General features: G+C 37.8%; 1 protein-coding gene across 4 annotated transcripts in view; it reads left to right on the plus strand.

The window, feature by feature from the left end:
* SLC26A7 (solute carrier family 26 member 7) overlaps positions 1-24,817 on the plus strand; it is a 131,120-nt gene that overhangs the window by 41,143 nt on the left and 65,160 nt on the right. For all 4 annotated transcript variants that reach the window (XM_065902496.1, XM_065902499.1, XM_065902498.1 and 1 more), the window contains 3 exons: positions 1,648-1,812; positions 14,843-14,995; positions 20,998-21,080. In XM_065902496.1, the coding sequence (XP_065758568.1) occupies positions 1,648-1,812; positions 14,843-14,995; positions 20,998-21,080 (401 nt within the window). The remainder of the gene's footprint in view (positions 1-1,647; positions 1,813-14,842; positions 14,996-20,997; positions 21,081-24,817) is intronic.

The following is a 24,817-nucleotide window of genomic DNA, read 5'->3' on the forward strand; positions in this document are numbered from 1 at the left end:
GTTTTCTTTATTACATATTGAATAAAAAGGGGGGGATAAATGCAATTTATAAATAAATTATTTTATTAATAAATGCAAGCAATTAAAATGCATTTCTTTCTGCACTGATAAATTCTTTCATGCTCTCTAGAGTTGGAAAATATGATGTGGCTCTTTCTACATTTTCAAATCTAGTGGCTAGTTTTCCATGCTATGTAAATATATATGGCACCTTATGACATTCTAGGTACAACACACATGTTGCATATTTAATGGGTTTCAAAACTCTTTCATATGTTATTTCACACTCTCAACAATTCTGAAAAATCAATAGAGCAGACATCATTCTCATTTTTTATAGATGATGAGGCTTGGAAAATTTTAACAGATATTCTATAGGCAGAAAACTAGGATACGGTAAAGTCAGAATCAGAACTCAAGTTTTCAGATTTGAGCTCAGAAAACTCCATGCTAAATACAAGTTTAGAGTGTTATTGTTTCTGGTCAAGGAGCATTGTGATGTGAAGGAAATGATATATTTTTCAGTGTATTCTCTGGGAGTATTTAGCACTTTATAATTCTCATTTTTATTACTGTGGCATCTTGATAGGAGATTTCATTGCTATTCTTTCCCTTGATTTCTTTAATACTTAATCTTATTTTCCAACAAGAATTTTAAGACCTGACCTAAATATTATAATTAATACATTAAGGAAGATATGTCAGCATAACTCACTTTGTGTTCCCTTTTTCAGTGTGAATACTCATGAATATAATTTAATGTTACTTTCAAAATGGCAAATTTCTATGACAGTTTACATGGATATAGTGGATGTAGTCAGAGAGTGGGCCATCTCAGAGTTCTTTCTCTTCCATTATCATTGCAGTGTTAACAGTGAGAAAAGAGATTTGATTTTTGCTGTCATCTTTGCCCAGTAGAACTCAATGCACAGCTTCTGCTCAGATGAGATGATTTTGTCTGGTCATGAAACAGTTTTGCAATGGAGCATAATGTTATGAGCAGAAAGAAAAAGTTTATAGAGAATGACTTTCCTATTATTGATTTCTGGGTTTCTTAAGGCATATTCCTTAAACCTATCTCTGACTTTTCCTCTTCTCCATAAACACTGATGTCTTCTTATTAATATATGCCCTTTTTAGCTACTTGACAGAGTATCTTGTCAAAACAGTATGTTTCCATTTCTTAAAACTTGGCAGAAACTCAAGAAATGGAGTTTTCTCCTCAGTACTTTTGAATTTTAAGCCTATTGGGTATAAAGTGATGAATTATGTCCTTTGGACTTTTAAAAAAATTATAGATATGATAACGCAAGTTTTATTTTTACCCACAGACTCCCATATATTAACTGATTTGAACATATTTCCTTTCTTGTAACGTGCGTTATTAGGAAAAGAGAAAAAAAAAAAACAATGTTCAAAAAATAACTGTGTTAACTTTAACAGAAAGACTTGTAATTGTACCCCAAAACATTTGGAAAGTCTTGGAACCTACTAATGTTCTAAAGAAACCTCAGTCTGTTGAATGAATGAAATTTAAGGAGCACATTTCTCATCATTTCTCCGTGTCTGTGTGTTGAAAATGAAAACGTGTCAGACATGAAACCCTCTAGGAAGCCTGGGAAGTCTCACCTTTCTTTGTCCTCTCAGGCGGCCATGTTTGTGCTCCAGCTGGGCAGCGCCACCTTCCTGATTACAGAGCCTGTGGTCAGCGCAATGACAACCGGGGCGGCCACTCATGTCGTGACTTCACAAGCCAAATATCTCTTGGGAATGAAAATGCCATATATATCTGGACCACTTGGATTCTTTTATGTGAGTTTTCCCCTGTACCTTTGTTCATATATTTGGGGCATGTGTGTTTCACATAGTAAAATTTGGTTAATTATGATGCTGAGATTTTTTTCAATTTTAAAGCAACTTGGGTTTAAATAAAATCTTTAAGGATATTTAAATGTGATTGAGGGTATGAGACTAGTATATGAGTGAAACCTGCTAATTAGGGAGCAATTCTTTGTAACACACAATTCAACAGTATAATTTGGGAACATGGTCGAAAAAATATAGCTTGAATTTTTTTGTTGCTAACTGCTAATGGAAGCCGCATCAGGCCTCTGACCCAGTGTAACAAGAGTACACCCTACCAGTATAGTGAACCCAGGTATAGATCATATTCGTTCAGTTCACTTGCTCAGTCATGCCCAACTCTTTGCAACCCTATGGACTGCAGCATGCCAGGCTTCCCTGTCCATCACCAACTCTTGGAGCTTGATCAAACTCATGTCTATCAAGTCAGTGATGCCATCCAGCCATCTCATACCCTGGGGTCCCCCTTCTCTTCCTACCTTCTATCTTTCCCAGTATCAGGGTCTTTTCTAATGAGTCAGTTCTTCGCATCAGGTGGCCAAAGGTTTGGAGCTTCAGCTTCAGCATCAGTCCTTCCAATGAATATTCAGGACTGATTTCCTTTAGGATGGGCTGGGTGGATCTCCTTGCAGTCCAAGGGACTCTCAAGAGTTTTTCTCAGCACCACAGTTCAAAAGCCTCAATTCTTTCATGCTCAGCTTTTTTATAGCTCAACTCTCACATCCATACATGACTACTGGAAAAACCATAGCTTTGACTAGATGGACCTTTACTGGCAAAGTAACGTCTCTGCTTTTTAATATGCTGTCTAGGTTGGTCATAGCTTTTCTTCCAAGAGCAGCATCTTTTAATTTCAAGGCTGCAGTCACCATCTGCAGCAATTTTGGAGCCCCCCAAAACAAAATCAGCCACTGTTTCCACTGTTTCCCCATCTATTTGGCAAGAAGTGATGGGACTGGTTACGATGATCTTAGTTTTTTGAATGTTGAGTTTTAAGCCAATTTTTTCACTCTCCTCTTTCACTTTCATTAAGAGGCTCTTCAGTTCCTCTTCATTTTCTGCCATAAGGGTGGTGTCATCTGCTTATCTGAGGTTATTGATATTTCTCCTGGCAATCTTGATTTCAGCTTGTGCTCCATCCAGCCTGGCATTTCGCATGATGTACTCTGCATAGAAGTTAAATAAGCAGGGTGACAATATACAGCCTTGACATACTCCTTTTCCTATTTGGAACCAGTCCATTGTTCCATGTTCTGTTCTAAATGTTGCTTCTTGACCTGCATACAGATTTTTCAGGAGGCAGGTAAAGTGGTCTGGTATTCCCATCTCTTTAAGAATTTTCCATGGCTTGTTGTGATCGACACAGTCAAAGGCTTTAGCGTAGTCAATGAAGCAGAAGTAGATGTTTTTCTGGAATTCTCTTGCATTTTCTATGATCCAATGGATATTGGCAATTTGATCTCTGGCTCTTCTGCCTTTTCTAAATCCAGCCTTGAATATCTGGAATTTTTCAGTTCACATACTGTTGAAGTCTCGCTTGGACAAAAGAGTCTGAAATGAAGTACTTGGGTGCAATCTTAAAAATGACTGATCTCTGTTTCCAAGGCAAACTATTCAATATCACAGTAATCCAAGTCTATGCCCCAACCACTAATGTTGAAGAAGCGGAAGTTGAACGGTTCTATGAAGACCTACAAGACCTTCTAGAACTAACACCCATAAAGGAGGTCCTTTTCATTACAGGGGACTGGAATGCAAAAGTAGGAAGTCAAGAGATACCTGGAATAACAGGTAAATTTGGCCTTGGAGTACAAAATGAAGCAGGGCAAAGGCTAACAGAGTTTTGCCAAGAGAACACATTACTCATAGCAAATCTCTTCCAACAACAGAAGAGAAGCCTCTGCACATGGACATCATCAGATGGTCAACACTGAAATCAGATTGATTATATTCTTTGCAGGTGAAGATGGAGGAGCTCTATATAGTCAGCAAAAACAAGACCGGGAACTGACTGTGGCTCAGATCATGAACTCCTTATTGCAAAATTCAGACTTGAGTTGAAGAAAGTAGGGAACCCCACTAGACCATTCAGGTATGACCTAAATCAAATCCCTTATGACTATACAGTGGAAGTGAGAAATAGATTCAAGGGATTAGATCTGATAGAGTACTTGAAGAACTATGGATGAAGGTTCCTAATATTGTACATTAGGCGATGATCAAAACCATCTTCAAGAAAAAGAAATGCAAAAAGGCAAAATGGTTGTCTGAGGAGGACTTACAAATAGCTGAGAAAAGAAGAGTATTGAAAGGCAAAGGAGAAAAGAAAAGATGTATCCATCTGAATGCAGAGTTCCAAAAACTAGCAAGGAGAGATAAGAAAGCCTTCCTCAGTAATCAATGCAAAGAAATAGAAGGAAACAATTGAATGGGAAAGACTCAAGATCTCTTCAAGAAAATTAGAGATACCAAGGGAACATTTCATGCAAAAGATGGTTACAATAAAGGACAGAAATGGTATGGACCTGACAGAAGCAGAAGATATTAAGAAGAGATAGCAAAAATACACAGAACTACATAAAAAAGATGTTAATGACCCAGATCAAATCAGAGGCCTGGTCAAAACCAGGGGTTGCAGCCCAAATAGCAGACAACTGGTTATTAAAAGTCACTTGAACTTGAGAATGGAATACGTGTCCAGTTTCAACATATCATCTTAGTAATTCTCCATTGTTTTTGGTCTCTTTTTGAAGCTAATCTAAAATCTGTAACTGCTCAGGAACTCACATCCTATTGGAATTTTACAAGGAAATCAATGTCTTCTTAATGAAGTTGAGTGCAATCAGGCTTCATTTTATTTAATTTTGTATTGTAGAGAAAGAGAAAGTATCTTTCCTTCTACCTTTAAGGAGCTGAGGCCCCTGTAGCAGAAGATAAATTAACAAAAGAAAAACAAACATTTATTAGCATGTGTACTACCCTAACTTCTCAATGTTAAAGAAGCCATCCATCAATGCAGGAGATATGGGTTGGATCCCTCGGTGGGGAAGATCGCCTGGAGAAGGAAATGGCAACCCACTCCAGTATTCTTGCCTGGAGAATCCCATGGACAGAGGAGCCTGGCGGGCTACGGTCGCAAGAGTCAGAACTGACTTGGCAGCTAAACACACACACACACACACACACACACACACACACACACACAAGAGTCAGAACTGACTTGGCAGCTAAACACACACACACACACACACACACACACATACACACACACACACATTTCATAGTTAGTAACTTGTGTTGCTTCCCATCCTGCTCACAGCGCCAAATGTCTCGCTGTTCACACTGTCCGCCCGGTTCCTGAACCCAGGGTGGGCAAGGTGCACGCTAGGAAGCTGGCGGGAAACGCGAGGAGCCGCAGCAACTAAGGACGGGTTTATTCTCACGGCACCCGCAGAGGCAGACATGACACAAGATGACGCCCACAACCTCCCTCCTGGCTGACGCAGCAGCCTGGCAGCACTGGCGGGTATTCCCTCCTCTCAAGGCTGACGCGGCAGACAGCCGTGAGGCAGCAGCAATCCCTGCCGCTTCCGGTGGAGCTCGGGCGTCCCTGCAGCAGGGCGGGAGTGCCGGTGACGCATGCGCAGTGCCGTAAATAGCGCAGCGGTTCAGTCACCACCCAACGTGGGTTGAGACATCCTGACCGCCATCTTGGCTAGTTTGCGCTTTCCCTACATAACTCAAAAGAAGTGGCTAGGATGTGGGCTTAAACGACGTAATTCCAAGCTCCAGATAAAACAAAAGCAGACCAAAGCAGCTGTACATTATCAGGTGACTGGCTAAGCTACAACATTTGGTGACATCAGGTCTGTGCCAGCAGGAGCCAGTCAGTTACTAGATTCTGTCTTGACCTCCTGGCTGGGAAGAACACGCTTATCTGTGCATGAACTACGCGTAAAGAAATACTTGCTGCTTACAAACTGGTCACCTCAGTCATTTTCACATGACACAAATAATCATTCCTCTTTTCACTAGTTGGGTTGAAAGAATCTGGGTAGCCTGATATGAGAACATTTGACCTTTCAGCTTGTTTCTCTGGTGGCAATGTACATAAAATGCTACATTGAAGTGTTTTGGGTATGATTTTTTTTTTTTTCCGGCTTCTTGGAAGGTAAACTGCAAGCTACATTTTTATTACTTAGTAGATCAGACGTTGTAATGTGACTTTTGGGGGTCTTCTGTAAGTTCTTATGCTGAAATGGAATCAGATTTAGAGACATTTTTAGATGGCTGACTAAATTCGCATCACTCAATTGGTAGAAGTTGCTAAGATTTGTGCAGATGGAAAACAAAGAAAAGTTGTTCTTGCTTTTCAAAGTCACAGATCCTCATACTATTAAATATCTAGGTTGGAATGATGCTTTAGTTCTTTGCCAAGGTTTCAAAAGTAATGTTGATATTGCAATGTTAAAAATTATTGCAATCTGAGCATTACCTTAAGAAATAAATTTTGTGTCATGTATAGGTTACACTTGGACATTTGGAAGGTGTGCTTTGCTGTAGTTAGACTGAAAAAGAATCTGATGATGATAACATAAACATTAATTTGCCATAGATCATGTGAAAGAGGAGAGGTGACTGAACTCAGTCCAGAGGTATAGAACAGAGAACAAAATAGATGCATTGATCATCAGGTAAGAGAACCTAGAGGAGAGTCATTTCACACATTTTTGGATTTTTCCTTCTAGGTTCTCATAACTGTTATATAATTTACTAAAATTACTCAGGCTGATGAAGGATAAAGAATCTGCTAGTGATATTCCTTAGAACATAAATTAATATCTAGAATATTTGAGACTCTTATACAATAAGCCAGTCACCACTCCTTAGTCTTAGCTGGAAAACTCAGATTTCCTGAAAGAATTCAGACTTGGCCAATCAAAATCTGCATTGATTAATTCTAGGAAGAGCAGTGCTTCTGGACAATCTTGAGAGAATGCATAGCCTTTTGCGTTTATTCTGTTCTCAGGTCACTGTGTATTGGGTATCTTCCACCTGCCACTCCAATGGCATCTGTGGTGTTTTCTTCCTGGTGGCTGTCTGATTATGTTCTACTGTGTGTGCTTGTGCTGTGCTCACTGAGTCCTGTCTGGCTCTTTGTGACCCCATGAAGCCCACCAGGCTTCTCTGTTCATAAGATTCTGCAGGCAAGAGTACTGGAAAGGGTTGACGTGCCCTCCTCCAGGGGATCTTCCTGACTCAGGGATCACATCTGTATCTCTTAGGTCTCCCGCATTGGCAGATAGATTCTTTACCACTAGCACCACCCGGGAAGCCCATATGTTCTAGTAAGAGACTCTAATCCTCTAGTCTGAAAAGCGGAAATCTCTGTCTCTTTGGTTACTTGGGGCTGGTGGTAGTTCTTGTTTCCACGGAACAGCCCTAAGGAGTAATCTGAATCATATATGTTAGTGTGATGTGCTCAGTTCTGCCCTCTCAGATCATCAGACAAGATTCTAATAATTTTTGTTTGTTTTGAATTGTAGTTGATTCCTTTTCAGATTCTTTTCCGTTAAGGTTATACAAGGTATTGAATATAATTCCCTGTGCTATACAGTTGGGCTTCCCAGGTGGCTCTGGGAAGAATCTGCCTGCCAATGCGGGAGACATCTGAGATGGGAGTTTGATCCCTGGGTTGGGAAGGTGCCCTGGAGAAGGAAATGGCAACCTTCTCCAGTATTCTTGCCCGGGAAGTCCCATGGACAGAGGAGCCTGGCAGGCCAGTCAATGGGGTCGCAAACGAATGGACACGACTGAGTGACTGAGCATGCTCTACAATAGGTCCTTCTTGTTTAGTTTGTGTCTGTTAATTCCAGATTCCTAATTTATCCCTCACCCTTACTCTCTTTCCATTTTGGAAGCCGCAAGTTTGTTTTCTATGTCAGTGAGTCTGTTTCTGTTTTGAAATAAGTTCATTTGTATTATTATTGTATTTGTAGATTCCACATGTAAGTGATAGCATATGATATTTGTCTTTTTCTTTTCGTCTTGAGGGTAGACATAGCCTGATGTTTCACCCTTTGCTGCATCTGAAATGCAGAGCACATGTCACCAACTCCAGTTAGGCTCAGGTGTTTAGGCAACTCTTTCTCTTCTAGCTGAAAACTGTTAACCAGCTTTCTCATGTGAAGGATTCTCCCAAAAGTGTTAAATCCTATGAACATTTTCCACTGGTCATTTGAGTAGCTCTCCCAGCATTTCTGGGGTCTGCATATTCAAAGGGAGGTTCTGGGATACTGTTATGACCTTATTTCTTTAAAAATGTGAATAGAATTAGGTCTAAATCATCATTTATTATAATTCCCTTTACATATAATATTTTATTTTCCCTTTGTTCTTCAAATTTTATCTTTAAATTTATATACTTCTAATAAAACTTTCTTTTAATGTTATATCTGTTTCAAAATGAATTTGAAATATCCCTCTTCAGTTGTATGTTGGGTAAAACTTAGTTTTTTTCTGTAAGTGAACTTTTACGTCTGATGATTTTATTAGGGCCCATGCAATCAGGTAGACATTAATTGATCTGTCTTTTTTCCCTTAGAAAGAGGCAATAGAACTAGAATTTTAGAATCAGAGAAGCCCTGAGTCAGATCATGGCTATTCTCTTGACTAAATGACCTTGTAACTTTGACTTCCAGTTGTCTACTGTATTAATACCAATGGGGATTCATTCCCAAAATAAAATGCCTGGAACATGGTAGATATACATTTAATGGAAGTGATTATCTTTGTACTAGTAATGAACAGTTAGAAATAACAAATTTAGAGTTTTAAAAAGTGTTATGTAATAATATTTACTAATCCTTTTTCTCTCTAGAAGACTGTTAATCAGATAAAGCAAATATAAACAATATAACAAAATCATATATCCTTTTGCCATTTACAAATAAAGATGATTCCAAAATTTATAAAACTTATAAAAATACCTGCTATTAATGAGGACTAGTCATCTGGAGTAAAGGAATGCTATGTTTTTTAGTTTTTTTTAATTTTAAAATATTTCCATCTATTCAGCTCAATTCCCCCAAGCAGTTATAAATCCCTTTAATAAATTATGAACAATTTTGCAGTATATTTGAAAATAATCAGAAGCAATATTATTGTAAGAACCACTTCTGTCTTGGGACCCTGGCCCACCAGTTAAATCATTTTATTCCTGTGTTCTCAAAAATGTTTTCCTCTATTTTGTTATATTTGTAATTTTACTTTTTAGACCTCACATATATATGATGTAATATATAATATAGTATTTGTCTTTCTTTGTATGACTTATTTCACTTAACATAATACCCTCCACATCCATACATGTTGTTGCAAATAGCAAAATTTCATTCTTTTTTATGGCCGAATAGTATCCATATCTTGGGTATTGCAAACAATGTTGCTATGAACATTCTGGTACATGTGACTTCTGGAATTAGCATTTTCATTTTTGAGGGATTAATACGCAGGAGTGAACTTACTGGGTCATATGGTAGTTCTATTTTTAATTTTTTTGAGAAGACATCATACTGTTTTCCATAGGAGCTGTACGAATTTACATTTCCACTAACAGTGTACTAGGGTTCCCTTTTGAGAGATTAAAAAATGAAACTTCGAAGTTTTATACTCATTAGAAGTTAAAATTCTCTAATTGGTAAAACCAAAACTAAAGAAAAAGTCTAACTATGTGACTTTTTGAAGCCTACACACATCTGGAGAAGGCAATAAGAGAGGAAGAAGATCGGTCAAAACCAAATAAAATTTTTTATCAAATTTAAAATTTCTGGCTGATAGTTGGTCCCACAAGAGGGAAAAGTTTAATGATTCTTTTCAATTAAGATTGATTTTTATTTTGAGAACTAATGTATCTTTTTAGTGGAAGGTGGTTTTCCCCAAAAGGTACAATAAAAATTAACAAAAATTATTAGCTCTTATTAGCGCTTGTGAATTTCTTTGGAGTGGTGCAGTGTCTCAGCCTGTAGCAGCCTATGATAAATTTGGCAAAGCTGTTTCCATTTGCATGACTTTATATGAGTATCCTTCAGTATGATTATGTACAGTTCTGTTCATTAAACCCAAAGCACAAGCCAAGCTTGGCAATGTGTTCAACTAACTTTTTGGGAAATTTGTATTTCCTTTCTTAAAATGGGTTTTCAGAACCAGAAAGCAATTTCATTCCCGTTCCCATCTATGAAGTGCAAGCAAAGCATTTTTCTAGTTTGGATATCTCTGAGGGCTATGAAGCAGGAACCAAGAATGTTAACAAAACGGGACAAAAACATCGGAAGGAAATCAGAACCAATGAAATATTTTCATTTATAGAGAATGAGATCACAATCAAATATGTACAAATAAGAGTTATATGTGGAGTACAAATCTACTATGAAGACACAGGCCTCCTGAGATTTCTGAATCAAGAACACACTTTGGTGGCTTATGGAAACCCACATTTTCTCCACAGTTATTGTGACATTTCTATTGTGACTTGTGAGGACATTCATTACACCCTGAAAAATGGACAGAATAAACTGAAGAGGAGAGAAAAGGAATATTCATCTGCAGCTTGAATCAATCAGTGACCCAGGGGATAGAAAATGTTGCAGGTTTAATTTGGATATGAGACAATTATATGGAAATTAGTAACAAAGATTACCTTAAAATTCTAAATATTATAAGGCAGATATTTTAGCAACTCAATTATCTTGAACTAAGCTCTCCATCCTTCACTGAAAAAATACATCGCCATAAAATGTAGTTGTTTAACTGATTCAAATTAAACTGAGTTTTCTAAACAAGGGATGGCTGGATGCCACATGGACCTTGGCGTGCTTGGTTGTGAGTTTGGGCCAAGTGAGTTTTGGGCTCCCATGTTGTCTCTAGTTGTTTAACATACCACACTTCTTCTACATCATATTTTGGTTGGAGATTTACTGTATCCCTTACAGCAATAGTTTCCTGGGATAAATTCCCAATGTGAGATGCAGTTATTGATCAGAAATTTGCATATAAAATGATGCAAAGAATAATAGAATGTTGTAATTTTTTCTTCCTTTTGAAGTTGTGTTTGTATTCATGAAAACACAGACTGGGGTTGAGATTTAAACTTAATGTCAGTCTTATTTTCCTATTAGTGTGTGCTACTTTGGGGAGTAGAGGGGTTAAGGGAGCTTGATTTTAACAACTATTCTAAGTTGTTTAGTGATATAATGATACATAGTCAAAGTTTATAGGTGACATTACATTCTTAAGAACAAAGAGAACTTGTACCCACATCAATTTTAGAATTATCATAGATGGCTTTAATGGTCCCTGAGTAGGAATCTAGATCTGTTTAGATGTAGATTTAAAGCATAATCAAGTTAAAAGCAAGTTGGGGCAGAGAGAGAGAGTATTCCTGGGAAACTGTGGCTCATGTTTAAAGACTCCAAGGATGTGAAAGCTGCTTTAAAAAACAAAAGCCAAGACTGGCAGCAGACTTCAGTCTCCTCATCTGCAAAGTGGGAGAATCGACTAAATATGAGGCTTCAAAACCAGAAATATTCAACAGAATAATCCACACATGAATGGGAAGAGATTAGTATGCATCTTTGATTTAAGAATTGCTATAATAGATTTGTTCAACAGATGTTGGTTGACTACTTCATAGGTGAAGAAGATGCAGTTGAAAAATGACATCCCTTTCCCATGGAGTTTTATTGAAATGCTGAGGGGGAGGATGTGGAATAGGATCAGTTCAGTTCAGTTCATTTGCTCAGCCGTGCCCGACTCTTTGCGACCTCATCAATCACAGCACGCCAGGCCTCTGTGTCCATCAACAACTCCCAGAGTTTACTCAAACTCATGTCCATTGAGTCGGTGATGCCATCCAACCAACTCATCTTCTGTCGTCCCCGTCTCCTCCTGCCCCCGATCCCTCCCAGAATCAGGGTCTTTTCCAATGAGTCAACTCTTTGCATCAGGTGGTCAAAGTATTGGAGTTTGAGCTTCAGCATCACTCCTTCCAATGAACACCCAGGACTGATCTCCTTTAGGTTGGACTGGTTGGATCTCCTTGCAGTCCAAAGGACTCTCAAGAGTCTTCTCCAACACCACAGTTCAAAAGCACCAATTTTTCGGCACTCAGCTTTCTTTACAGTCCAACTCTCACATCCATACATGACCACTAGAAAAAACCATAGCCTTGACCAGATGGACCTTTGTTGGCAAAATAATGTCTCTGCTTTTTAATATGCTATCTAGCTTGGTCATAACTTTCCTTCCAAGGAGTAAGTGTCTTTTAATTTCATGGCTGCAGTCACCATCTGTAGTGATGTTGGAGCCCCCCAAAATAGAGTCTACACTGTTTCCACTGTTTCCCCATCTAGTTCCCGTGAAGTGATGGGACCAGATGCCATGATCTTAGTTTTCTGAATGTTGAGCTTTAAGCCAACTTTTTCACTCTCCTCTTTCACTTTCATCAAGAGGCTCTTTAGTTCTTCTTCACTTTCTGCCATAAGGGTGGTATCATCTGCATCTGAGGTTATTGATATTTCTCCCAGCAATCTTGATTCCAGCTTGTGCTCCATCCAGCCTGGAATTTCGCATGATGTACTCTGCCTATAAGTTAAATAAGCAGGGTGACAATATACAGCCTTGACATACTTCTTTTCCTATTTGGAACCAGTCTGTTGTTCCATGTGCAGTTCTAACTGTTGCTTCCTGACCTGCATATAGGTTTCTCAAGAGGCAGGTCAGGTAGTCTGGTATTCCCGTCTCTTTCAGAATTTTCCAGAGTTTATTGTGATCCACACAGTCAAAGGCTTTGGCATAGTCAATAAAGCATAAATATATGTTTTTCTGGCACTCTCTTGCTTTTTCGATGATCCAACAGATGTTGACAATTTGATCTCTGGCTCCTCTGCCTTTTCTAAAACCAGCTTGAACATCTGGAAGTTCACGGTTCATGTATTGCTGAAGCCTGGCTTGGAGAATTTTGAGCATTAAGTTATGACCAACCTAGATAACGTATTAAAATGCAGAGACATTACTTTGCCAACAAAGGTACGTCTGGTCAAGGCTATGGTTTTTCCAGTGGTTATGTATGGATGTGAGAGTTGGACTGTGAAGAAAGCTGAGTGCCGAAAAATTGATGCTTTTAAACTATGGTGTAGGAGAAGACTCTTGAGAGTCTCCTGGACTGCAAGAAGATCCAACCAGTCCATCCTAAAGGAGATCAGTGTTGGGTGTTCACTGGAAGGACTGATGCTGAAGCTGAAACTCCAATACTTTGACAACCTCATGCAAAGAGTTGACTCATTGGAAAAGACCCTGATGCTGGGAAAAATTGAAGGTGGGAGGAGAAGGGGATGACAGAGGATGAGATGGTTGGATGGCATCACCAACTCGATGGACATGGGTTTGAGTAAGCTCCCGGAGTTGTTGATGGACAGGGAGGCCTGGCAGGCTGTGTTTCATGGGGTCACAAAGAGTTGGACATGACTGAGGGACTGAACTGAACTGAACTGAGATGAGTGCAATTGTGCAGTAGTTTGAGGATTCTTTGGGATTGCCTTTCTTTGGGAAAGAATGAAAACTGACCTTTTCCAGTTTTGTGGCCACTGCTGAGTTTTCCAATTTTGCTGGCATATTGAGTGCAGCACCTTCACAGCATCATCTTTCAGGATTTGAAATAGCTCAACTAGAATTCCATCACCTCCACTAGCTTTGTTCATAGTGATGCTTTCTAAGCCCTCTTGACTTCACATTCCAGGATGTCTGGCTCTAGGTGAGTGATCACACCATCATGATTATCTGGGTCATGAAGATCTTTTTTGTACAGTTCTTCTGTGTATTCTTGCCACCTCTTCTTAATATCTTCCGCTTCTGTTAGGTACATACCATTTCTGTCCTTTATCGAACCCATCTTTGCATGGAATGTTCCCTTGGTATCTCTAATTTTCTTGAAGAGATCTCTAGTGTTTCCCATTCTGTTGTTTTCCTCTATTTCTTTGCATTGATTGCTGATGAAGTCTTTCTTATCTCTCCTTGCTATTCTTTGGAACTCTGCATTCAAATGGGAATATCTTTCCTTTTCTCCTTTGCTTTTCGCTTCTCTTCTTTTCACAGCTATTTGTAAGGCCTCCTCAGACAACCATTTTGCCCTTTTGCATTTCTTTTCCATGGGGATGGTCTAGATCCCTGTCTCCTGTACAATGTCACGAACCTCCTTCCATAGTTCATCAGGCACTCTGTCTATCAGATCTACTCCCTTAAATCTATTTCTTACTTCCACTGTATAGTCATAAGGGATTTGATTTAGGTCATACCTGAATGGTCTAGTGGTTTTCCCCACTTTCTTCAATTTAAATCTGAATTTGGCAATAAGGAGTTCATGATCTGAGCCACAGTCAGCTCCCAGTCTTGTTTTTGCTGACTGTATAGAGCTTCTCCATCTTTGGCTGCAAAGAATATAATCAGTCTGATTTCGGTGTTGACCATCTGGTGATGTCCATATGTAGAGTCTTCTCTTGTGTTGTTGGAAGAGGGTGTTTGCTATGACCAGTGCGTTCTCTTGGCAAAACTCTATTAGCCTTTGCCTTGTGTCTTATTTGCTCTTAATAGTGAATCTGCATGTAGCTAATGAGTTTTAGATTTCTGCCCATTGAAGTGACTGAGAAGGAGCTGGAAGTGTTGTATTGTCCTTATGTAGGAAGGAATAAACACTGAGTTTGGTGGAAGAACGAAGGGGAAAGCAATTCTGTACATGCAAGTGAATCATAGCCTTATCTGTATCAGCACTGACTGATATACCCTTCTACGCCCCACTGTTTCACTTTCAGCTATTTTTTTTTTTTTTTTTTGCAAGTCGTCACAGAGTTCATTTGGGGCCAGAGTTTAATTTTGGTATATTGTGGATGATTCTGAAATCTGTTTGTATTTTTCCTTATTACTGTAGATCTATGTATATATCTTTAAAAACATCAAGTCTGTGCGTCTGGAAGCACTGCTCTTATCCTTGCTAAGCATCGTGGTGCTTGTACTGGTTAAAGAGCTGAATGAACAATTTAAGAGGAAAATTAAAATCGTCCTTCCTGTTGACTTGGTTTTGGTAAGTACAACATGAACGTTTAACTTTCTTCCCTGCAACACTTGCAACTGCTGTGGGTAGCATGCAAAGGCTCACCTTATTGCCTATAGCAACCCGCAGTTAGTCCTGTCTCTCATTAAAGCAGGACTAACTTGGCTGTGCATTCATGTGTAGAGAGGAAATATTTTGAGTCAATATTTTAAAAAAGGAGGCACACGTGTTTCTAATTTTTGCAGAATTTCTCATATGCTTGTATGTTTTTGAATAAATAAGACAACATATATCCTAAAATTTTAAATATGGAGACATTTCTGAGGATGAGACTCAAAAGATCTCTGGCATGATTCTCCATAAAGCAACAAAAAGTGATAACTCATCTTTTTGATATGGCATCTATATGCTGCATAGAAATATTATCAATCAACAAATTTCCACTAATGGTTGATAGATTTATTATATTTACTGACCTAATTTTGCTTTATTGATAGGATATTCTCATAATTTTCAGTGGCCAAGGCTTATTGTTTAAGATATTTTTGTTGTAGTTGGCAAAGCAACAAATTGTACTTTGCTCCTAAGTCTTATGAAGTTCAAAAATACATTTTGAAATTTTAAGAGCCTCTAATGGGAACTCTTTTTAAAAAATTGTGTTTATTTGTACTTGATTGATGATTGCTGTACAATATGGGTTTGGTTTCTGCTGTAGATCAACATGAATCAGCCATAGCTATACATATGTCCCCTCCTTTCTCTTAAAACTCCCTCCCACTTCCCACTCTTTCCCACCCCTCTAGGTTGTTACACAGCCCTGGTTTTAGTTTCTAATGGGAACTCTTAGCTAAACAAAGCAGTAGATTGAAAATGAAATGTTAAGCAAACCAGTCTTCTAAATTACTTATTATTAATCGGCCTTAGTTTTTTTTTATTGGTGATAAGTGGTGTCTAAATAATTTCACCTATTGAAATGTCACTTCATACACATAAAATGATGTAGGTTTTCTGTATATGTATAGAAGGCTAGCATATTGGCAACTGTCTCCGAGGGATATAACTTGTTTCTGTATAACTAAGATGTATTGCCTCTTTGAATAGTTCAGTTCGGTTGCTCAGTTGTGTCTGACTCTGTTACCTCATGGACTGCAGCACGTCAGGCCTCCCTGTCCATCACCAGTTCCTGGGGTTTACTCAAACTCATGTCCATTGAGTCAATGATGCCATCCAACCATTTCATTCTCTGTTGTCCCCTTCTCCTCCTGCCTTCAATCTTTCCCAGCATCAGGGACTTTTCAAATGAGTCAGTTCTTCGCATCAGGTGGCAAAAGTATTGGAGCTTCAGCTTCAGGATCAGTCCTTCCAATGAAAACTCAGGACTGATCTCCTTTAGGATGAACTTGTTGGATCTCCTTGCTGTCCAAGGGACTCTCAAGAGTCTTCTCCAACACCACAGTTCAAAAGCGTCAATTCTTTGTTGCTCAGCTTTCTTTATAATCCAATTCTCTCATCGGTACATGACTACTGGAAAAACCATAGCTTTGATTGGACGCGCCTTTGTCGGCAAAGTAATATCTCTGCTTTTCAATATGCTGTCTAGGTTGGTCATAGCTTTCCTTCCAAGAAGCAAGTGTCTTTTAGTTTCATGGCTGCAGTCACCATCTGCAGTGATTTTGGAGCCCAAGAAAGTAAAGTCTGTCACTGTTTCCATTGTTTCCCCATCTGTTTGACATGAAGTGATGGGACTTGATGTCACGATCTTAGTTTTCTGAATGTTGAGTTTTAAGCCAATTTTTTCACTCTCCTCTTTCAATTTCGTCAAGAGGCTCTTTAGTTCTTCTTCGCTTCTGCCATAAGGGTGGTGTCATCTGCATATCTGAGGTTATTGATATTTCTCCTGGCAATCTTGATTCCAGCTTGTGCTCCATCCAGCCTGGCATTTCGCATGATGTACTCTGCATATAAGTTAAATAAACAGAGTGACAATATATAGCCTTTTCATGCTGCTTTCCTGATTTGGAACCAGTCTGTTGTTCCATGTCCAGTTCTAACTGTTGCTTCTTGACCTGCATACAGATTTCTTAGGTGGCAGGTCAGGTGGTCTGGTATTCCCATCTGTTTAAGAATTTTCCACAGTTTGTTGTGACCCACACAGTCAGAGGCTTTGGTGCAGTCAACAAAGCAGAAGTAGAATGAGCTACTGAACTGAACTGAAGTGAGCTGTTTCTCCTGAACTCTCTTGCTTTTTTGATGATCTAGCGGACATTGGCAATTTGGTGTCTGGTTCCTCTGCCTTTTGTAAATCCAACTTGAACATCTGGAAGTTCACAGGTCATGTACTGTTGAAGCATGGCTTGGAGTGCTTTGAGCATTACTTTGCTAGCGTGTGAGATGAGTGCAATTGTGAGGTAGTTTGAGCATTCTTTGGCATTGCCTTTCTTAGGGATTGGAATGAAAACTGACGTTTTCCAGTCCTGTGGCCACTGATGAGTTTTCCAAATTCGCTGGCAAATTGAGTGCAGCACTTTCACAGCATCATCTTTTAGGATTTGAAGTAGTTCAACTGGAATTCCATCACTTCCACTAGCTTTGTTTGTAGTGATGCTTCCTAAGGCCCACTTGACTTCACATTCGAGGATGTCTGGCTCTTGGTAAGTGATCACACCATTGTAGTTATCTGGGTCATAAAGATCTTTTTTTGCATAGTTCGTTTGTGTATTCTTGCCACATCTTCTTAATATCTTCTGCTTCGGTTAGGTCCATATCATTTCTGTGATATCATTTCTGTGATATCATTTCTTTATTGTGCCCATCTTTGCATGAAATATTCCCTTGGTATGTCTAATTTTCTTGAAGAGGTCTCTAGTCTTTCCCATTCTATTATTTTCCTCTTATTTCTTTACATTGATCACTGAGGAAAGCTTTCTTATCTCTCCTTGCTATTCTTTGTAACTCTGCATTCAAATGGGTTTATCTTTCCTTTTCTCCTTTGCCTTCAGCTTCTCTTCTTTTCTCAGCTATTTGTAAGGCCTTCTTAGACAATCATTTTGCCTTTTTGCATTTCATTTTCTTGGGGATGGTCTGATCACTGACTCTTGTACAATGTCATGAACCTCCATCCATAGTTCTTCAGGCACTTTGTCTATCAGATCTAATCCCTTGAATCTATTTGTCACTTCCACTGTATAAATGTAAGGGATTTGATTTAGGTCATAATTGAATGGTCTAGTGGTTTCCCCTACTTTCTTCATTTTAAGTCTGAATTTGGCAATAAGGAGTTCATGATCTGAGCCACAGTCTTTTTTGTGGCTTGAGCTCCTGGTCTTGTTTTTGCTGACTGTATAGAGCTTCTCCATCTTTGGCTGCAAAAAATATAATCAATGTGATTTTGGTATTGACCATGTGGTGATGTCCATGTGTAGATTCTTCTCTTGTGTTGTTGGAAGAGGGTGTTTGCTAGTTAGGCCTTGTATAATATGTGGAGATACATATAACTGACTTGATGGACATGAGTTTGAGTAAGCTCCGGGAGTTGGTGGTGGACTGGGAAGCCTGGCATGCTGCAGTCCATGGAGTCACAAAGAGTTGGATATGACTGGGTGACTGAACTCACTGACGTATAACATATGTGACCTATATAACATGTGTGTTTGTATGTGTGTGTATTTAAGATAAGTCATACAAGTGGAGGATACTATGATTATTAATAGTTTTTTAAAAAACCAACTGTGAAACATATTTTATTCCAAAGTCCTATAGATATTAAGGAATACTTATTATATATTGGGAAGCTTGGTTATATGTTTCATGAGACCAGACATTGAAAGTTACCTTGGGGAAGTAGGCCCTTGAATTTGTTTTATTCAATATTGAATAAAATAGTTGCCTATTTTTTTTACAGAAATAGTAAAAATTATCCTTACAAAAGTAAAGGGTGGAGAATCCCATGGACAGAGCAGCCTGGTGGGCTACAGTCCACGGGGTCGCAGAGAGTCAGACCCAACTGTGCGACTTCACTTCACTTCACTTCACTTCTTATGCAGTGTTGACCCTACTGTTGTAAGACCTAAAGCAAAAATAGTAATACAGGCCCAAACACTTGAGTTATAGGTCAGAATGTAAATAAAATGGGTTCTATTTTCCTATCTTGACTAGAACACCTTGAGAGGCAGGTTAAAATAAAGAATTTTCCTAATTCTATGGACTCTGCCAGAATGTGGCAGTGTGGAGCAAGGAGAAAGCCAGCCCCTCAGCCTGCCTCTTCCCATCCTGTTCAGCTCTATCCCCTCCAATGGGACTCATGAGTATATACATGGATACTCCTGCCCCAGCATCCAAACGCCAAACACGTCTCCACTCTTCAGCCACCACAACTGTCTCTTGGCCTTTCCTTGGGCCATCCTGGAAGGGTAGACCCGGGGAAGGTATCTAGAAGCAGACTTTGGCAGGAAATTATAGATTCTTGGGAATTCAGTGTGTGATCCATAAAGATGAGCCCAGGTTTGAGTTAGGTACCTCCTCTTGCCCCCACAAAACTCCCATTTTATGAGGAGAGTTACAGTTGGAAGATGGCGGATGAGAACCTTCTAAAGCATTGTCTGAAAGACAAAGTTAGTGATTTAAGTTACTTAATTTTAATATTGGCTATGTGCATTGAACACCATGCATTCTTCCATTTTCAATAAGGATTCAGCATCTTGTGGCTATGGTGTATTTTCTTTTACAACTCACAATATTTTCTGACTTGATATAAATATTTCATGAAATTTATTAGCAACTAAAATGCATTAACTGACTTAGGAATTTTTGAATACATTAAAGCTTCTGATTCCAACCTAATAGCCTGAATTTTTTTTACTACTATTCTATTTAGAAAATACAATTATGTCATAATATTTATAAAATTTGAAACTATTAACTGTTGAATTTTGTTGCCTTTTAAAAAATTCTCAAGGATCCTTTGTTTTTTGTCTATTTAATGTTTTAAGAAATCTTATAAATTCAGTTAAATATCATCACGGAGAAGAGAAATATACAGTAAAAATCCCTACAAAATAATATTATTGGACATTGTTAGATATTCCTTATTTTGCTAGTGTGATTTTTTTTTACACATTTTTTCTGACCATGTATATGGTAAATTTATACTTTAGGTAATTAGTGTGTTTCTTTTTAACAAAAAAGCATAGTATAGAAATGGTTAAACAGATATCAAACTGATAGATAACCATGTGAAATTTCCAGTACCTATTAAATAGTCAAAAGAATGAAAAGAATGTGAAAATGGATGGAAAACATTAAGGTGGTATGACTGGTGAAAACAAATCCTGAACAGAATTCCGAACATACATTTTAAAGGGGATTGTGGATACTTGCAGAGAATGCATGGCTTTGCTTACTGTATGTCATACAATAGAGGGTCAGGCTCCTGAAACTCCAGGGAGGTAGTTTAAAAAATATTGGGCTCAACACATTATTAACTAGCATATTTTTCTTCAAAAAATAGCAAAAGCTCAAAATTCAAGATTATTCAAGGAGACTGTAAATCATCAATTACTAACCTACATTATGAATATTGATACAACATCTTAAACTCTTTGGTGACTACTCCAATGAAAGGAAAATGTTCTGTGTTAAAACATTCTTTCATATCATGAGAGACATGTATTTGGGTTGCATTGTGGTATCTGTGCATACACACACACACACACACACACACAAACACACACATTCCTATATTCTGTATTCTGCACCCCTTCAGAATCAGACATAATTGGGTTGATATAATTGGAAAGGATATGATAAAAGTTGTATTATTATAATGACATTTAATTTTTGAGACTGCAGATTAAGTGCTCTCAAATCTCAGATTTTATTTAAATGTTTTCTTAGTTTTAAAAAATCTGTGCAACTACTATATTACTGTTGATAATCATGGAGCAGTGAATAATGTTTGCTTTTAAAAATAGTTTTAAGATGTTTGAGAGATAGGAATAATTTTCTTTTTCTCTTTTTCAAATGGAACCACACAGATTATTGCTGCATGTTTTACTTGTTATTGTACCAATATGGAAAACACGTATGGATTAGAAGTAGTTGGCCATATTCCAAAAGGGTAATGTAGTCTTTTTTCTTTCTCTCTTTCCTTTTGTTTGTTTGTTGATGAAGGAAGAAACTGGGGAGTAGGTGGGTATGAATTTTATTTCTCTCAATGCTTATATGTGGTACAAAATTCTAGTTAATTTCTGTTTTACAGTGTTAGAAACAGTTCACAAAAAAGAAAAATAACTTCTTAAAGTGTATATCTATTATTTGAGAAGTTGATAACTAGCTTATACAGCATTGCTTCAAGTGAAAGATTTGGAAATTATTAATACAAATTATTTGAAAAAGAAAGCAGATCATCGAATTTCCAAATTAGAGTCATGCTCTAGGATGTAGGCTTCCCTATTCCACTCACACATTCCTATGACTATTTTTATTTCACTTAAATATAGTAAAAGTACACAAGCATCGATATAGCAAACTTATAGACATGGGAGGCATGCATTGGTGAAAGAGAGGGTGGAAATAGAAAAGAGAGCATGTTTCCCACATGTCTTAAAGCCTTCCTTTGGACAGTAAGAGAAGATTAAGAAAAGAAGCAGCATTCACCCTAAAAGTACAAAATATTTTTCCAAATATAGCCTGAAAGAAAACATCATCATCTTAGGGGAGAAAGAGGATATCTTATGAATTATTCTCTTTTAATGGGCTGTACTATACACCAATATTTATAGATTTGGGGCAAAATTAGAGTTGTTGGCTTCTCCATATTTTTATCTTCCAAACATAGGCCAATAGTGATTATTGGAATCAACTTGTATTTTCTGAAGAGTTCTCTACTTTACCTTCAAATTTAGTTTATTATTTTTTTATTCCTATAGATTAATCTATCATTATTAATAATTAGGCAAGCTTTATTTTCGTGAAACAAAAAGTCTTATAGTTTGAAACACTATTATGTATAAATGGGCAAAAAATACCATGCCTCTCCTTCATCTAGTCTAGTTATCCTTTATTTTGAGTGACTTTTACAAACTCATCTTCTTAAAGAATCATAGAAAACATATGGCATTGATAAGATGGAGCTGAGGTTGAATCCCAGCTCTACCATCACTTTGTGACTAAGATACATTTCTTAGAATGTTTTCTTCTCTATACATTACATTAGTGGTACTTGATCGGGGGGTTGTGGGAAGAATTTAATAAAACTGCTACTATGAAAGTGATGAGCATTCAATTTACATGCTCAGTATTACATTAACATTAATTATTTTCCCCCTTTCTTCTACTGTTGCCCCAGAGGGATTTATTTATTTATTTATTTTTTTTAAAGAGAGGAGGTAAGTGTCACAAAGCATCATCAGGGATCAATAAACAATGATACTTTGGTTCAAGTGGTTTTCAGAAAAAAAAGTAAAACAATGACTAGGTATTAGTTGTATCAGTTGAAAGAAATATTTTAAACAGTTGTTTAAAACTGAGAAACAGAAGCTTGCACAAGCCTGTTAGCCTCATCCACCAGAGGGCAGACAGAAGAAGCGGGAAGAACTACAATCCCACAACTTCAAAAACAAAAAACCACAACCACAGAAAGTTAATCAAAATGAAAAGGCAGAGGATTATATTCCAGGTGAAGGAACAAGATAAAAGCAAACTAAAGGAACAACTAAATGAAGTGGAGATTGGGAAACTTCTGAAAAAAGAATTCAGAATGATAGGGAAGATGATCCAGGATCCTGGGAAAAGAATGGAGAAGATACAAGAAATGTTTACCAAAGACCTAGAAGAGCTAAAGGACAAAGAAATGGAGATGAACAATCCACTAGAAGGAATCAATTGCAGAATAACTGAGGGAGAAGAATGGATTAGTGACCTGGAAGACAAAATGGTGGGAATCATTGCAGCAAAGCCGAATTTAGGAAAAAGAATGAAAAGAAATGAAGAGAGCGTAAGAGACTTCTGAGACAACATTAAATGCACCAACATTCACATTATAGGGCTGCCAGAAGGAGAGAGAGAGAAAGCACCTGAGAAAATATTTGAAGAGATAATAGCTGAAAACTTCCCCAACGTGGGAAAGGAAATAATCAACCAAATCCTTGAAGTGCACAGAGTCCTAGGCAGGATAAACCTAAGGAGGAATACACTGAGACACATAGCAATCAAACTGACAGCAATTTAGGACAAAGATAAAATGTTAAAATCAACAAGGGAAAAATGACATATACCCTTGTGTGTTTTATATATTATCAGCTGATTTCTCAACCAAAATTCTACAAGTCAGAAGGGAATGGCAGGATAAGTTAAAGTGATGAAAGGGAAGAACTCACAAACAAGAATACTCTACCCAGCATGACTTTGTTCAGATTTGATGGAGAAATCAAAAGTTTTACAGACAAACAAAAATTAAGAGAATTCACTACCACCAAATCAGCTTTACAGCAAATGCTAAAGGAACTTCTCTAGGCACAAAACTTAATAGAAGGAAAAGACCTACAAATATAAACTCAAAACAATTAAGAAAATGGTAATAGGATCATACATATTGATACTTATCTTAAATGTAAATGGATTAGATGCAACAACCAAAGGCAATGGACTTGCTGGGTGGATTAAAAAAAGACCTATATGTATGCTGTCCACAGAAGACCCACTGCAGACCTAGGGACACTGATAGACTGAGAGTAAAGCAATGGGAGAATGTATTCCATGCAAGTGTAAATCGTAATAAAACTGGAGCAGTGATACTCATCAGAAAAAATAGGCTTTAAAGCAAAGGCTGTTTTAAGAGACAAAGAGGACACTATATAATGATCAAGAATTCATTCCAAGAAAAAGATATAACAATTATAAATATATACGCACCCAACGAGGAGCACCTGAAAACAGAACCCATTTGCAGGGCAGCAATGGAGATGCAAGCATAGAGAAAAGACTTGTGGACGCAGTGGGGGAAGGAGAGGGTGGGACAAACTGAGAGAGTAGTATGTAAATACATACATTACCATATGTAAAATAGACTGCAAATGGGAATCTGCTATGTGACACAGGGAGCGCAACGAAGTGCTCTGTGACAGACCAGAGGGGTGGGTTGGGGTGGAAGACGGGAAGGGGGTTCAGGAGGGAGGGAACGTGTGTATACCTGTGGCTGATTCATGCTGATGTACGGCAGAAACCAACAGAATATTGTAAAGCAATTGTCCTCCAATTAAAAAAAAAACCATAAAAAACCACAAACATGTGGCAGCTGAACAATATGCTACTAAATAACTAATGGATTACTGAAGAAATCAAAGAGGAAATTAAAATCTAGAGAAAATAAAAATGAAAGTCAAACCTTCCAAAGCCAATGGGATGCAGCAAAAGCAGTTCTAAGAAAGAAGTTTATAGTGATACACTACTACCACTCTTACCTCAAGAATCAAGAAAAAAAAAAAAGCCTAACTTTACACTTAAAACAACTAGAGAAAGAAGAAGAAATAAAATCTGAAGTTAAGTAGAAGGAAATAAATTATAAAGATCAGAGCAGAAATTAATGAAATAGAGAAAATAATTGCAAAAATTGATGAAACTAAGAGATGGTTCTTTGAAAAGACAGATAAACCTTTAGCCAGACTCATCAAGAAAAAAAAAGGGAGAAGACTCAAATCAATAAAATTAGTAGTGAAAAAAGTTACAACTGACTCCACAGAAATACGAAGTATCATAAAAGACTAATATAAGCAGTCTCCCAAAACTGAATCAGGAAGAATTAGAAAATATGACAGACCAATCACAAACACTGAAATTGCAACTGTGAATAAAAAA

The sequence above is a fragment of the Muntiacus reevesi genome, chromosome 12 (assembly GCF_963930625.1).
Source record: "Muntiacus reevesi chromosome 12, mMunRee1.1, whole genome shotgun sequence".
Classification (NCBI taxonomy): domain Eukaryota; kingdom Metazoa; phylum Chordata; class Mammalia; order Artiodactyla; family Cervidae; genus Muntiacus; species Muntiacus reevesi.